General features: G+C 49.4%; 6 protein-coding genes across 6 annotated transcripts; 3 read left to right on the top strand and 3 right to left on the bottom strand.

Moving 5' to 3' along the window:
* Positions 1–324: 324 nt before the first annotated feature.
* On the bottom strand, positions 325–1,999 carry N7500_005697 (putative MFS monosaccharide transporter; the record flags this gene model as incomplete). The annotated part of the gene is made up of 3 exons (XM_056676841.1): positions 325–585; positions 633–1,855; positions 1,906–1,999. The coding sequence occupies 3 exons, from the start codon at positions 1,997–1,999 to the stop codon at positions 325–327; spliced, it is 1,578 nt and encodes a 525-aa protein (XP_056531841.1).
* Positions 2,000–5,295: 3,296 nt separating this feature from the next.
* On the top strand, positions 5,296–6,917 carry N7500_005696 (L-lactate dehydrogenase (cytochrome); the record flags this gene model as incomplete). Its single annotated transcript, XM_056676840.1, has 3 exons — positions 5,296–5,404; positions 5,460–5,773; positions 5,841–6,917. The coding sequence occupies 3 exons, from the start codon at positions 5,296–5,298 to the stop codon at positions 6,915–6,917; spliced, it is 1,500 nt and encodes a 499-aa protein (XP_056531840.1).
* Positions 6,918–7,582: 665 nt separating this feature from the next.
* N7500_005695 (metallophosphatase domain-containing protein) lies at positions 7,583–8,698 on the bottom strand (the record flags this gene model as incomplete). Its single annotated transcript, XM_056676839.1, has 1 exon — positions 7,583–8,698. One exon carries the CDS (start codon positions 8,696–8,698, stop codon positions 7,583–7,585), a length of 1,116 nt encoding a protein of 371 aa, XP_056531839.1.
* Positions 8,699–9,467: 769 nt separating this feature from the next.
* N7500_005694 (serine/threonine-protein kinase) lies at positions 9,468–11,434 on the top strand (the record flags this gene model as incomplete). Its single annotated transcript, XM_056676838.1, has 5 exons — positions 9,468–9,631; positions 9,685–10,499; positions 10,569–10,641; positions 10,710–10,944; positions 10,997–11,434. 5 exons carry the CDS (start codon positions 9,468–9,470, stop codon positions 11,432–11,434), a joined length of 1,725 nt encoding a protein of 574 aa, XP_056531838.1.
* A 605-nt stretch (positions 11,435–12,039) lies between these two features.
* Positions 12,040–12,607, bottom strand: N7500_005693 (MGMT family protein; the record flags this gene model as incomplete). Its single annotated transcript, XM_056676837.1, has 3 exons — positions 12,040–12,193; positions 12,308–12,434; positions 12,493–12,607. 3 exons carry the CDS (start codon positions 12,605–12,607, stop codon positions 12,040–12,042), a joined length of 396 nt encoding a protein of 131 aa, XP_056531837.1.
* Positions 12,608–12,801: 194 nt separating this feature from the next.
* Positions 12,802–13,812, top strand: cwc26 (putative cell cycle control protein (Cwf26); the record flags this gene model as incomplete). Its single annotated transcript, XM_056676836.1, has 1 exon — positions 12,802–13,812. One exon carries the CDS (start codon positions 12,802–12,804, stop codon positions 13,810–13,812), a length of 1,011 nt encoding a protein of 336 aa, XP_056531836.1.
* Positions 13,813–14,006: the final 194 nt, after the last annotated feature.

The following is a 14,006-nucleotide window of genomic DNA, read 5'->3' as shown; positions in this document are numbered from 1 at the left end:
CATATCCGACCGAACTATTGTCCCAGAGGGAATAGAAAAAGACACTGCACGTTGGATTCTAAAAAAGGGTGCAGAGAGGATCGTTCACCGGCACCAAGGCCAGGGTGTCATGCTCCAGGCCAGAAAAAATGGGTATATAATGTCAAAACAGAAAAATGAAAAGAAAATGAGAAAAAAGAGAAAAGAGAAAAAGAGAATCTGGTGTTCACCCGTCCATTAGACAGAGGGAACAGCACAGCCATAACATGTAAGATAGCAGCGCACAGCGCTGTCACGCTGGTAACTTGAAACCCCGCTTAGCAGAGCTCGTTGAGCCCATGGCGCTCAAGAGAGAGACTTGGAGTTCTCGGTCTCCTCGTGGAAATTCTTCTCATCGCTGGAGTTGCTGCGAGGGGAGCCCTTCTCGCCGGCGTTCTCCATATCACCCTGGCGGCGGCTAGTCTCGAAGCCATACTCAGCAGCCTTGGCCTCAATCTCCTCGTCGGTGAGCTTGGGCAGCTCGCGGGCAGCCTTGACATAGCTCATGTTCTCGCAGTAACCCTTGGCAAAGATGAGATCGATCTCCTCCAGACTGCGACCGGCGGTCTCAGGGTAGAACAGGATCATGGGGGGATGAAGATAAAGTTCATCACGGCGAAGAACAGGTAGGTACCCCATGAGATACTGTCAATCATAACCGGGGTGATCATAACGACGGTGAAGTTGAATAGCCAGTTGGAGCAGGTCGAGACGGCATTGGCCTTAGCACGAGTACGGAGAGGCGAGATCTCGGCAGGGTACAACCAGGGGAGGGGCAGAATGGAGGCACCGAAGAAAGACATGTAAAGGAAGAGACCAAAGACGGCACCCTTGGAAGGTCCAGTCTGGTCAGGGATCAAACAACCGAAGACGATGATCATCGAAACCATCTGGCCAGTCATACCACCGATGAAGAGCTTGCGGCGACCAATCTTCTCAATGAAGAACCAGGAGAAGGTGGCGAAGATGGCGTAGACAATCATGTTGATACCACCGATGAGCATGGACATAAAGTTATCCTGGCCGAGAGACTTCTTCAGGAGGACAGGGAGGTAGTAAATGACAGCGTTGCAACCAGACAGTTGCTGGGCGATTTGAGAGGAAGAACCGATGAGCATGCGGCGCAGGTGCTGGGTCTTGCCACCAGTGAGGAGATCAGAGTAACCAGCACCCTCAGCAACACCGGCAGCCTCGATGGACTCGATTACAAGCTGCTTCTGAAGCTGGGTCTCGTGGGATTCGATCTCGTAGCCACCGAGAGCAGCGAGCACATACTCACCCTCGTGCACCTTACCCTTGGAGATGAGGTAGCGAGGTGAATCAGGCAAGTAGTACATGCCAATGACAATGATAAGACCAAAGACGATCTGGAAGCCAATGGGGAAACGCCAGGTGAGGTCGTCAGGGCCGTAGGAGGCACCGAAATCAATCCAGTAGGCGATCATTGTACCAATGGCGATGATACCACCTTCGATACAGATGAGAAGACCACGGTTGGAGGAACGCGAGCACTCGGCTTGGTATGTAGGAATAGTGGAAGTGTTCATTCCGTTGCCGATACCAGTGAGGATACGACCGACAAAGAACTGTGCAGTAGCTCCGTGGCCCTTGATAGCAGAGATTTGAATAACAACACCGATCATCATAACCCAAGCACCATGAATAATCATGAGACGACGACCAAGCTTGTCACCAGCGAACAAGGCATACATGGCACCGACCAGACAGCCCAACTCGTAGACGGCAGTCACCAAGGCCTGCATGGTGGAGTCGCCATGGGTGATAGGCATAAACCTTCCGAAGGCGTCGGAATCAATAATACCGGACATGACACCCTCTGCAAATGGTTAGCATCAGATTTGCGTAGTAGATCGACGTTATACTCACGATCATAACCAAAAAGTAGGAAACCCATCGTAGCGATGGTTGATACCGTCAACCCTAAGGGTTTACCGGACATACCAGCAAATGTAGGCGCCATGATGAAGAATGGAAGATAATCTCGAATCTAACCAATCTATACAAGTCCGAGGGTATATAAAAGGACTTGGAACACGTGAGTAGAGAATGACTGGGGTTATAGATACACGCGGAGAAAAAAGGACAGGGGAAGGGAACAGGGAGATATTTGAATGTCTTGCTTCTCCGGAGATTGACGAAAGTAGTAATGAGATTCATATAATATTTTTTTTATTCCCCTCGGGCTACGGAGAAGCCACGGTGGGGGAAATCAAATCAAAATGTAAATAACAAAAGGTGCTACTTAATGGTTGAACGAATCATGTTCTTATCAAGGGGAGCCCCATCAGCCGAATGCATCAATAATGGCATATTAAGCATTTTCGTGAGATTTCCAGGTGGTTTGCGTCCCTGATGATGTCACTGAAATTTCTTTACCATTTTTTTTTGTTAAGATTCATGTTTTTTTCATTGGTCTTCACAATACGGTGGAGATGCTCTATATGGATCCGTACTTTGACTGACCAAACATAACACTTCCCAATGAATTCTGGGTCAAGTTGAAGTGTACCTGGTGCGTGTCTTCTCGGGTGAGAAACTAAAGGCAAGGAGAAAAGACCAATAACACAAGGCTTGCCGATTATTAAGTCAGTGCATCCCGATCAGCGGGATTGCGCACGCACACGGTAATATGTCAAATACGACCTGTTAGGATCCCTCAGTATTCCAGATAACATAGGACGTTGTACCCGATCTCCAACGGATGCCGAGCCCAAGCGCCAAGCCACTCCCGTGCTTCTCGGTGCTGGTTGCAAAACGGGGCCTCGGGAAGCCGTCTCCATCCCGAAGTCTTTCGGCGACAACAATTCCGTGAAAGGACTAGCGCCAGACTAAAGGGATCGGAGAAGGATCGGCATTGTGGCTTACTCGATATAGAATGTGCGTTTCTCCTTGCACAAGATCTTTTCGTCCTTTATTTCATGGATATCCCTATCTTAGCCTATATGTAATACAGTATAAGGCTGCATATGTACAATTTTGTCGGATCTGAAAAGAGTATATAGGATAATCTATGTTTGGATTTTCTACATGTAGAATTAAGCAAAGCCAAGAGCCAAGCCGCTTAGGGCCCGTGAGGCTTTTTTTTTTAATTTTTTAATTTTTCTTTTTTTTTTGCTGGACCGTTCTTTTCAGCCTGAAGTAAAAAGATGACACATGAATTGTATAAAAACTTATAAAACGGTTTAATTCTTTTCTCCGTTCAAATGATGACCCACGTCATGTCTCGAAGAGATGGAAATTCGGAAAAGTGTCGCTTAGTATGTATCCGCAATGATGTCGTTGAACCACACCGACGTTGTCAAAGTTTTTCTCGAACTGCAACGAAGTGGACACGGCCGAGAGAGGCATAAATTTACACACGGTTAAAACTTCTTTCTAATATGCCTAGGTCCGAAGGCACTGGATCTGAAGAGCCCGTCGCTATTGAAGTGTAGTAGAAACTGCTACGTACCAATTCTCTACTTCTCTTCGTGGCCAGGTCCGCATGTCCATGTCCACAATTCAGGAGACTATGGGTCTCCTTTGGCTAATAATGTATCTCGCTGAACCGCCTTCCTGATCTCGTAAGATTATCTTTATATCCTCGCCAACAGATCCCGATGAGGTGTTAATTGATAGAATAATCAAGTATGAGACGATGCCACAGTGCATATTCGTTGAAAACATTGTAGATATGACTGCTGCCTGGGGGAATTTTGGATTTCATCTCGAAGCCTTTGGTTGTCCGCGCAGCCGATCTGTGGATGACATCCCGTAATTAGGATTGGTTCTTCTTATTATTGCCGTATATTTTTTGATAGGTAACCCGGGCAATACCCATACACCTACATACCTACAACAATTACATAGTCCTACAATACCATTTTCTGAGCAGTGGTGGCGATCAATTTGCGCCCCGGTTCGATCTCCACTTCCATGGACAGATTCAAGGATTATGCGCCACATGCACATGGTACAACTTGTGGACAGTGCATCTGGTGAACCCCTTCCCCGTAAAACGTCAGCGGCGACCACGAGGTAACAAGGGGCAACCACAGTGGCGGAAGATGGAGAAATGGCGGAGGTGTGGGAGGTGTGGGAGGGTGGAGAATATTCGGAGGCGCCGGCAACGCCAGGCAGACGCATACGTTGTAGGGCGAGTGAGTGAGCATGTCCGATGATAGCATATGCATCGATGCCGATCACGAAGTGGCTTGTGCGCCTGATACGCACTGCCAACATAAGCTTTTTTTTGGCGGTCTCTTTGGACTTTGAAGTAAGAACCAGGTTTCGAAGAAGCTTGTAGGCGATCGACGGTGGCGCTGTCAGCCAAGCCCAAGACAGGATCCTTCTTGAGGATCTACAGTATGTACTCTATAAGAATGCGAGTGATATTTTTCAACTGGCAATTTGCACTATCAATTGGCGTGGGAGCTTGCTATATCGCCCAAAGCCTTGAAGACTGTACCCTAGTTTATACATAGAGAATTCGCTTTCATGTTTAAGTCTTTCGCCGCTTTCTTTCTGCTGTCTACATGCCTATAAAATGGAAAGGGGGAAAGAATATCTTCCAAGGAGACAGATGTACAAGATATCTGCAGAGACCACTTGGGAGACACAGGGCTGCATAGACGGGCGTCTGCTCTTGTTTCGACACAATGGTGTTATGATATATGTTGTGGTGTGCCTTGTACTGCCAAGACTTGTATGACAGGGATCATGTGACCTCATCACATGCCGCCTCGTGCAACTCGCTATTCCTTCCTTAAAGGATATCCCCGACATTCCAACTGGGGAATGTAGGGCTGTCAACAGCGATGGGTTCGATTGGCTGTGTTTATATGTAGCCCTTCTAGACGTTTTCTGAATGCAGTACATTGTATGTCGCACAAAAATAGCACAGGAAAACAGTCCACGGCTGTGTACGGAATATCCGGGCACGTATACCTAATGCGTCCGTTACTACTGGCTGGTAATATGGACGTAGCCTAGACCGAGGTTCTTACGACGATCGCAATCCAACCTCTTAGATCGATTTCTTGGACTTCATACATTATTAGGTATACATCAAAATAATATCCGGACTCAAGGAGCAATCGACGTCTCATCCGACGAGCATTCGAGGTCTCATCCGACGAGTCGGCCGAGAACCTCCCCGCAAGTTTCTCCCCCGGACGGACTCTTTTCCCCCGAGGTCCACTAGATCATTTTTCCTTTAACTACTTTCTCCCTTCCTCTTTTGCATACTACAATATACACTCTCATATCCTTTTCAAAATGAGCGAAGGCAAACTAACCGGCGCGAAGGTCGCCGAGCACAATTCCAAAGACTCTTGCTGGGTCATTGTGCACGGCAAAGCCTACGACGTCACCGAATTCCTTCCGGGTATGTGCCTCTTCACTACTGCCGTTCCCCTCGAATGCACACTAACACTTCTCAGAACACCCCGGTGGTCAAAAGATCATCCTTAAGTATGCCGGCAAAGATGCGACCGAAGAGTTCGAACCAATCCACCCACCCGACACCCTAGACAAGTTCTTGGACCAGTCGAAACACTTGGGACCAGTAGACATGTCGACCGTCGAGCAGGAAGAAAAGGCATTCGACCCGGAGGAGGCCAGCCGCCAAGAGCGCATCGCCCTCATGCCCTCCCTTGAAGCATGCTACAACCTGATGGACTTTGAGGCGGTGGCCCGCCAAGTCATGAAGAAAACCGCGTGGGCGTACTACTCTAGCGGAGCAGATGATGAAATTGTAAGTTATCATGATATTGACATCGATACCCCATGCATCAAATTCCCCAATACTAACCCATTGCCAGACAATGCGTGAGAACCACGCAGCCTTCCACAAGATCTGGTTCCGGCCACGAATTCTAGTCGATGTCGAGCACATTGATATGAGCACAACAATGCTGGGCACAAAATGTTCAATTCCATTCTACGTGACCGCCACAGCGCTCGGCAAGTTAGGCCATCCAGAAGGCGAAGTGGTGCTCACAAGAGCGGCCCACCAACACAACGTGGTTCAGATGATCCCCACATTAGCCTCCTGCTCTTTCGACGAGATTGTCGACGCCAAGCAAGGCGACCAAGTGCAATGGCTTCAGCTATATGTCAACAAAGACCGCGAAATCACACGCAAGATCGTCCAGCACGCCGAAAAGCGCGGCTGCAAGGGCCTCTTCATCACTGTCGACGCCCCTCAACTCGGCCGCCGCGAAAAGGACATGCGCTCCAAGTTCTCTGATCCTGGCTCAAACGTCCAATCTGGCGGTGATAATATTGACCGCTCGCAGGGCGCCGCCCGCGCCATCTCCTCCTTCATCGACCCCGCCCTCTCATGGAAGGACATTCCCTGGTTCAAGTCCATCACAAACATGCCAATTGTGCTGAAGGGCGTGCAGTGCGTTGAGGATGTCTTGCGGGCTGTCGAGGCAGGCTGTGACGGCGTCGTGCTATCCAACCACGGTGGACGACAGCTCGAGACCGCACGGTCAGGTATCGAGGTGTTGGCCGAGGTGATGCCTGCTCTCCGTGAGCGCGGCTGGGAAAAGCGCATTGAGGTCTTTGTTGATGGCGGTGTGCGTCGCGCAACTGACATCATCAAGGCGCTTTGCCTGGGCGCCACGGGCATTGGTATTGGCCGGCCTTTCCTGTATGCGATGTCTGCTTATGGACTCAATGGTGTGGACCGGGCCATGCAGCTGCTCAAGGATGAGATGGAGATGAATATGCGATTGATTGGAGCTACCACTGTTGCGGAACTCAATCCCAGTCTCATTGATACCCGTGGGTTGTTGGGTGGGCACTCTGGGGTTGTGCCATCTGATACCCTTGGACTGGGTGCCTATGATCCATTGGAGGCCCCGAGATTCAATGAGAAGCCGAAGCTGTAGTTTTGCTTGCTGCATTTGTTTGTCATTTGTGTTCATGTTGATGCTTGCTGGGCTTGTCCGCGTCGGTCTGCAGGATGGTATCTTCTGGACTTGTAACTATTGAGTACATATATATCTCTATACCCATGCAATGTGTACGAATCATTTATTTTGAAGAAAAATAAAATTTTTCACTTTGTAGGATCTTAGTGCTCTTCGGAAGCTACAACAATTGAAGTCAAGCGCAGATATATATTTCGGCAATCAGATAGACATCGACCCGACATTGAACAAGATTTGATTTCTAATAAGCCCGGAAATAATTAAAGCAATCAGAAGTCTAACGAGGTTTACTTGCCTCAAATCTCAGCTGATCCTATGTTCAATCTCAGCGCGAGGTTAGTATTGCTACCAAAATTCAGCCGTCAACATATGCAATATACAAATCAGCATCCCTATTCTGTTAATGGAAGCACACAAGAATTGACCTTGAGAAGCAAGTTTGGATTTCCTCAGGCTGAAATCAAACGGAAGATGTAGATACCTAAAAACAGACGCCATTTTTGACATAGTTAAACCGCTCAGCTTCTATTTACAGTTGCAGTTCACCAAGCGTAAACCACCAAAACATGTATGATATTATGAACATGAAGCAAAAAGCGCACGCTATGCGTTTTGGTGGGAGATCAGAGGTTAAAAACCCTCGGGGCATTACCCAGTCGGCCACTATCGCGGTACATGCAAGCAGCGTTGACCATCCAACCACCATTTAGGTTCTCCCCACCCCAGATATGAGCCCAAACCACACCTAGAATCCCGTATCCCACGACCCGCGCGGCATCCACCCAGGCAGACAGATCAAACAGATCACGCAGGAACCCAGCTAGCGAAGCGAGACGGCTCAAGCGCGCACGCGAGCGGCGCGAGGCACACAATCTTTCCCAGGCGCGTTGGGCCTCATCCCAGAAGATGGGCTCCTGTCCTGCGGATTCATGGACGTGGCCGAAGACGTGGAGGGCAGGACGGATGCGCCATGATTCTGCTAGCAGATTGGGACATCCTGTAGAATATATGGGGGACAGATCGAGATGGGCTTGGGGAGGGGTGTGGGTGACGAGGATGTCTGTTTCTGGGGGTACGGTGCCAGACCAGGCGTCGTGCTGTGGGGGGTATGTGAAGGCGTGCTCGGGACCGAAGGGGACGATGGCTGGGACCTGGGGGGCGCCGTATATTGTGAGGGAGCGTGAGCGTGAGCTGGTGAGGGGTGTTGTGGACGAGGGTGTTGAGGTGTCGGCGAACGAAAGTGTCACGGCTGAATGTTGGAGGTAGTGGATGTCGCCCCAGTCGATGCGAGAGGCGCCGTTCAGCTCGTGGAGTGAGTGAATGGATGCTGTTGAGGAGGAGACTGCAGCGAAGGAATCCCCTGTAGAAGCTGGGTCTATGCGATCCTCATCCAAACGTGACCGCACGTCGAAGTAGCTGTCATGATTCCCTCCGATGGCGATTTTGTGTGGGTGGGGAAGACTTCGAAGCCAGTCAACAGCGGCTTGGATATCTCGCGCAGAGCCATCATTGCAGAGGTCGCCAGCGTGAATGAGAAGGTCTCCATCAGGTATATCTGGCCATTCTAGGGTGTGGGTGTCGGAGATGCAAACTACTCGGATTGGTTGAGTGCCTGGTGGAGGGAGTCGAGGAGGTCCGCGCAAACGGAGTAAGATCTGGTGCACTGGATAGAGTAGGGCAACCAGGGGAGAGGCGATGAAGTAGTCTGGAATAGGGCGGCGGTTGAAGGGGTTCGCCATGGTGATAGAGACGCCAAGGGCTAGAGTAGGAGTTCAAGAGGTGAATCCACTGAGGTAAAGTCAGTTACCCCAAGCGGGGATTGTGACATCAGGACTATATATATAGTCGATCTTTTTCCTTTTCTCTTATTTTCTATTTTCAATTTGATCTTGGGTTAGAAATAATACTATGACAGGAGAAAAGAATATGTAGCATCAAATGTTCATCAAAACAGTTGTAGCTAAAACAGCTCCAGAACATCCACACGATATATCAAGCACAATATAGCTGGACTTGGCTCATCGAACTGTAAGGAGTACTTCCCTACTTTGTATATTTACGCCAGTTAAAACATCGACCTCTTTGAAACCTCTTTCTATCTTCTTATAGGCTATTTGTTGTCTGTCTCAATGCGTCCATATTTGCCACCACGACGTTGTGGCTGCTTGCGGAAGACCATCCCATCTCACGTCTCTTTGCTCCGAGGTGAACGATCTCTTCTTTTATAACTGAATTTTGTGATCGCATCGTGGTTCATCCTATATTCGCTTTGGCCTTTGCCCTACCTATTCGTTTTTTTTTCCATTTTTTTTTTGTCCATCAACATCATTTTTCTCTTCCCAAATTATTCTCATTTACTTGAATCCCTATAATATTCCCTGATTACCGTGTCTTTTACTGTGTGCACGTAGCCCCCTCCAACATCCACCGCCTCTAAGTTCCGCTTGAGCCAACCAAAAGCCAAGTGTGCCCCGCCTCTCTCAGCTTGACCTCCCAAATCTCCACACCATGGAGGGAGTTGATCTCACCAAAGCGATACTCAACAAGGGCAAACAGATGGCAAACGTCGCTGCTTCAGCTGCCAATGGCAACGGCGGCAAGAAAAGGAGAAAGGGTACCGACTTGAAGCCCATCGTCACCAATGAAGCGAACCCTGCGCCCGGCACAGAATCGTATGTTTTGAAAGGGTTCCTAATGAACATACTTACTAACCTGGTTCCCATAGAACCGGCGCTGCTCAGAACCCCAAATCACCTGCATCGCGCTCATCATCATCATCGTCTGGCGAAGAACTCGAGGCGACTGCGGAAGAGGAGGACTCCGAAGATTATTGCAAAGGTGGATACCACCCCGTCGCTGTCGGTGAAGCATACAACAATGGTCGCTATATTGTCGTGCGCAAACTTGGATGGGGTCATTTCTCTACAGTCTGGCTCTCGCGAGATACAACTACCAACAAGCACGTCGCGCTGAAGGTGGTCCGGTCCGCCGCACACTACACTGAAACCGCGATCGACGAAATCAAGCTCCTCAACAAAATAGTTCAAGCGAAACCCTCTCACCCTGGTCGGAAGCATGTGGTTAGTCTGCTGGACTCGTTTGAGCATAAGGGACCGAACGGTGTCCATGTGTGTATGGTCTTCGAGGTACTGGGTGAGAACCTGTTGGGTTTGATCAAGCGGTGGAACCACCGCGGTGTTCCCATGCCTTTGGTCAAGCAGATCGCGAAACAAGTGCTTCTGGGCTTAGATTATCTCCACCGTGAGTGCGGGATCATTCACACGGATCTGAAGCCGGAGAATGTCCTGATCGAGATCGGAGATGTGGAGCAGATCGTCAAGGCACATGTCAAAGAGGAAGCCAGCAAAGAAGCCAAGGAGAAAGAGGATAACCGGAATGGGCGGAGACGACGACGCACACTGATCACAGGGAGCCAGCCGCTCCCCAGTCCACTCAACACCAGCTTCAACAGCTTCGACTTCAAACATAGCTCTTCCAACTCACACAGTAGCCTCAGTCAGATGGTCAACGAACCTGGAGGTCAGTCTCCTTTGATGCGTCTATGCCATAACCGTGCGTGGACTGAAAGTTATCTAACATCTACTACAGAATTACCCTCTATGAAAGAACTACTTGGGGTCAAGGAAGAAGATGTGAAGCAGAACCAGCGAGAGAAAACCGCGTACGTTACTACGTCTCATATTCGTTAGCCTGATCGGCAAGAACTTGATCTAACAATATACCATACAGTGATCTCCTGGAGCGAGAGGTGTCTGGTATCTCTCTCGATAAAGGCTCTTCGAGCAAATCAGAAGAAGAACTTGATGTCAACATTATTTCTGTCAAGATTGCAGATTTAGGCAATGCTTGTTGGGTCGGCCATCACTTCACCAACGACATTCAAACTCGTCAATATCGTTCACCCGAAGTCATCCTGGGATCAAAGTGGGGTGCGAGTACTGATGTGTGGAGTATGGCATGCATGGTGAGTGACATGATCATCACAGCCGGAGCTGATCAACATACTAACTGTCTAGGTTTTTGAACTCATAACTGGAGACTATTTGTTTGATCCCCAATCAGGGACCAAATATGGCAAGGACGATGATCATATCGCCCAAATTATTGAACTACTCGGTCCCTTCCCCAAGTCACTTTGCATGTCTGGAAAATGGTCCCAAGAAATCTTCAATCGCAAGGGTGAACTTCGCAATATCCACAGACTCCGTCACTGGGCCTTGCCCGACGTCCTGCGTGAAAAGTACCACTACTCCATGGAGGAGAGCATGCGTATTAGTGAACTATTACTGCCAATGCTTGATTTGTCACCGGAGAAGCGGGCAAACGCTGGTGGTATGGCAGCTCATGAGTGGATAAAGGACACACCAGGCATGGATGGGATCGATCTGGGCATTGCCCCTGGCACCCGTGGTGAGGGCATTGATGGCTGGGCTACCGAGGTTAAAAAGCGATGATGGTGATCTTCGTGGCCCCTGCTTCTTTATTCTCTTTCCTTAGCCTAGATGGGGCTATCCCCCAGGTCTTTATTGCGAACATGCCCTTATGGCGATGATGTGAGTTAACGATCTTTTTCTCTTTCCATTTACGGATCGATGCTGGCTGGTTTATGTCTTTATTTTTTTCCTCTCTTCGAATCTTCTTTCGTCCTATGCTGGTAGTTGGTTGGATGGGGGTGTTTGTCGACATGCTCGTATGCTTATGCCCTCGCCTTTTCCCCCCTGCGCGTCTGTCCACCTTTTGTGTCTGGTGCTTTTCCATCTCATGTCTCTCGCATAGACTCGTCTTTCCATTTTCATTGATCATATTCGTGATGGGACCCCTCTTTAGTTTCCTGTGTCATCTCTTCCCACTCATCTGCCAAGTCCGGATAGTCTTCTAGATTCCTTCCACCAGACAGACAAGATATGACCATTTGCTATGTATGGATTAATTCCCCGTACGTTTTTTCCCTTTGGATCATCATTAACGCTCAAATGTAATGCAAGTACAGTAGAATCTGATATGATGTTCGTAAACGTCTCTACAAAGGTATTTGTGTGTGTGTTCAACTTTCCTAACCTCATTGCTGCTCATCCGTTCCTTCGCTGGGAAGCTTGCTCGGAAACCATCCATACCGAGAAAAATCAACATATATCTCGCCCATGCTATCTGTAGTAACTTCGACGCCTTCTTGTGTGAGAGCTTCAGCCTGACGTTCCGCACTCCCGGGTCCACTATTATGGTGTCAGCCGTGAACAATTGTAAAAGCTCGTGTTGAGTCTGCGCCATGTGGTCCATTTTGATATGGTGAAATATCCTCAAATAAGGGTAGCCTGGAGAAAACACACCGATGCGAAATCATCCCCTTGGAATTAATCACTCGCTGCCACGGCACGGTGTTCGAATTGAAGTGCGAACCAGACTCCGGCGACGCAAGTACCTTGAGGCAGACCCCAACCTGGCGTGGACGCTGAGCTATCACCAAAGGAAACTGGTCAGTATAGCTACAATAACAATTCGATTGCATCCATACGTTCACCGAGGAGGCGTGCGATATGACCGTAGGAAGTGACTTTGCCCTGGGGGATCTCTTGGATGGCCTCGTAGACTGCGTTGGCCCACCACTCTGCTTCTTCGGAGCGTGGCATGGTGCAAGCCTCCAAGTAATTTCAGCAACAAAATTCGAGGTCTTCCTCTATTTTGCCTAGTCCATACCCAAGTATCGTTCACTTATTGACAGCGCTAGGCGGCGTACAGTTCGGGAAAACATTCATCCGGATCGATCACTGAGCTCAACCTGCACCTCTACATTTTTAACATTCACACACAGCATACTGAAATCATGCCTGGCTCACTCGCCGATTACCTGGCAAAGAACTATCTGACCGCCGACCCTGTCACCGAGCGGCCAAAGAAAAAACGAAAGAAGACCAAAGCCATCGATACTGCAGGCTCCGGTCTCATCATTGCCGATGATGATCCACCAGACATTCGTTCATTAGGAAACACGGGAGAAGACGACGAGGACAGACCTTATTTCGAGACATCCTCCAAAACCGCGGAGTTCCGCCGCGCAAAGAAGTCAAGCTGGAAGACGATTGGAGGACCCACGCCCGGCCAAGGCGCAAGTGAACAAGAAGCCGCCGACGCAATTCTAGCCGACGCAGCAGCCGAACGCGCTGCCCAACATGACCCAGACGATGAAGATGCGCTTATGATAGAAAATGAAGTTGATGGCGCGATGCGCATGGAGTCCGGAGCACGAGGAGGCCTCCAAACAGCCGCCCAAACCGCAGCGATGGTGAAAGCCCAAGAAAAGCGACGCAAAGCTGAAGAAGCAAAGTATCGTGATCCCTCAGCAGTGAACGAAAAGAGCCAAGAAACAATCTATCGTGACGCATCCGGTCGAATCATCAACGTGGCTATGAAGCGAGCCGAAGCCCGGCGCGTAGAAGAAGAAAAGCGCGAGAAAGAAGAGCAGGCGCGCGAGGCGCTGATGGGAGATGTACAGCGGCAGCAGCGCGAGGAGCGCAGACGGGACCTACAAGATATCAAGGCCATGCCGCTTGCACGGACGATCGAGGATGAAGAAATGAATGAAGATCTGAGGGCCCGCGATCGGTGGAATGATCCTGCGGCGGAGTTCCTTACTGCCCGCCGTGATGCTGGAGCTAGTGCTACGGGGCGACCGCTGTATCGTGGTGCCTTCCAGCCTAATCGGTATGGGATTCGCCCAGGGCATCGCTGGGATGGAGTGGATCGGGGTAATGGGTTTGAGAAGGACTGGTTTGCATCGCGAAACAAGAAGACCAGATTTGAGGCTTTGGAATATCAGTGGCAGATGGATGAGTAGGTGGCTTCTCATGCTGTCAGTCTTGCCTGCTTTCGATCTTGTTTAATACCCATAGTGGGTGCTGGTCACCCAATGCATCAAATGATATTCATTCCCCAAATGTTCGATTTGAACTGCGTATCTATATATCTGTAAAGCCTATGTAGATATCTCGATCGGTGGTCTACTCCATAATCCGATGTCAAAATTTCGAT

This window comes from Penicillium coprophilum, assembly GCF_028826855.1.
Source record: "Penicillium coprophilum strain IBT 35676 chromosome Unknown utg000004l_segment0_segment0, whole genome shotgun sequence".
In the NCBI taxonomy this organism is placed as follows: Eukaryota; Fungi; Ascomycota; class Eurotiomycetes; order Eurotiales; family Aspergillaceae; genus Penicillium; species Penicillium coprophilum.
This window is presented reverse-complemented; position numbering and strand designations above follow the sequence as displayed.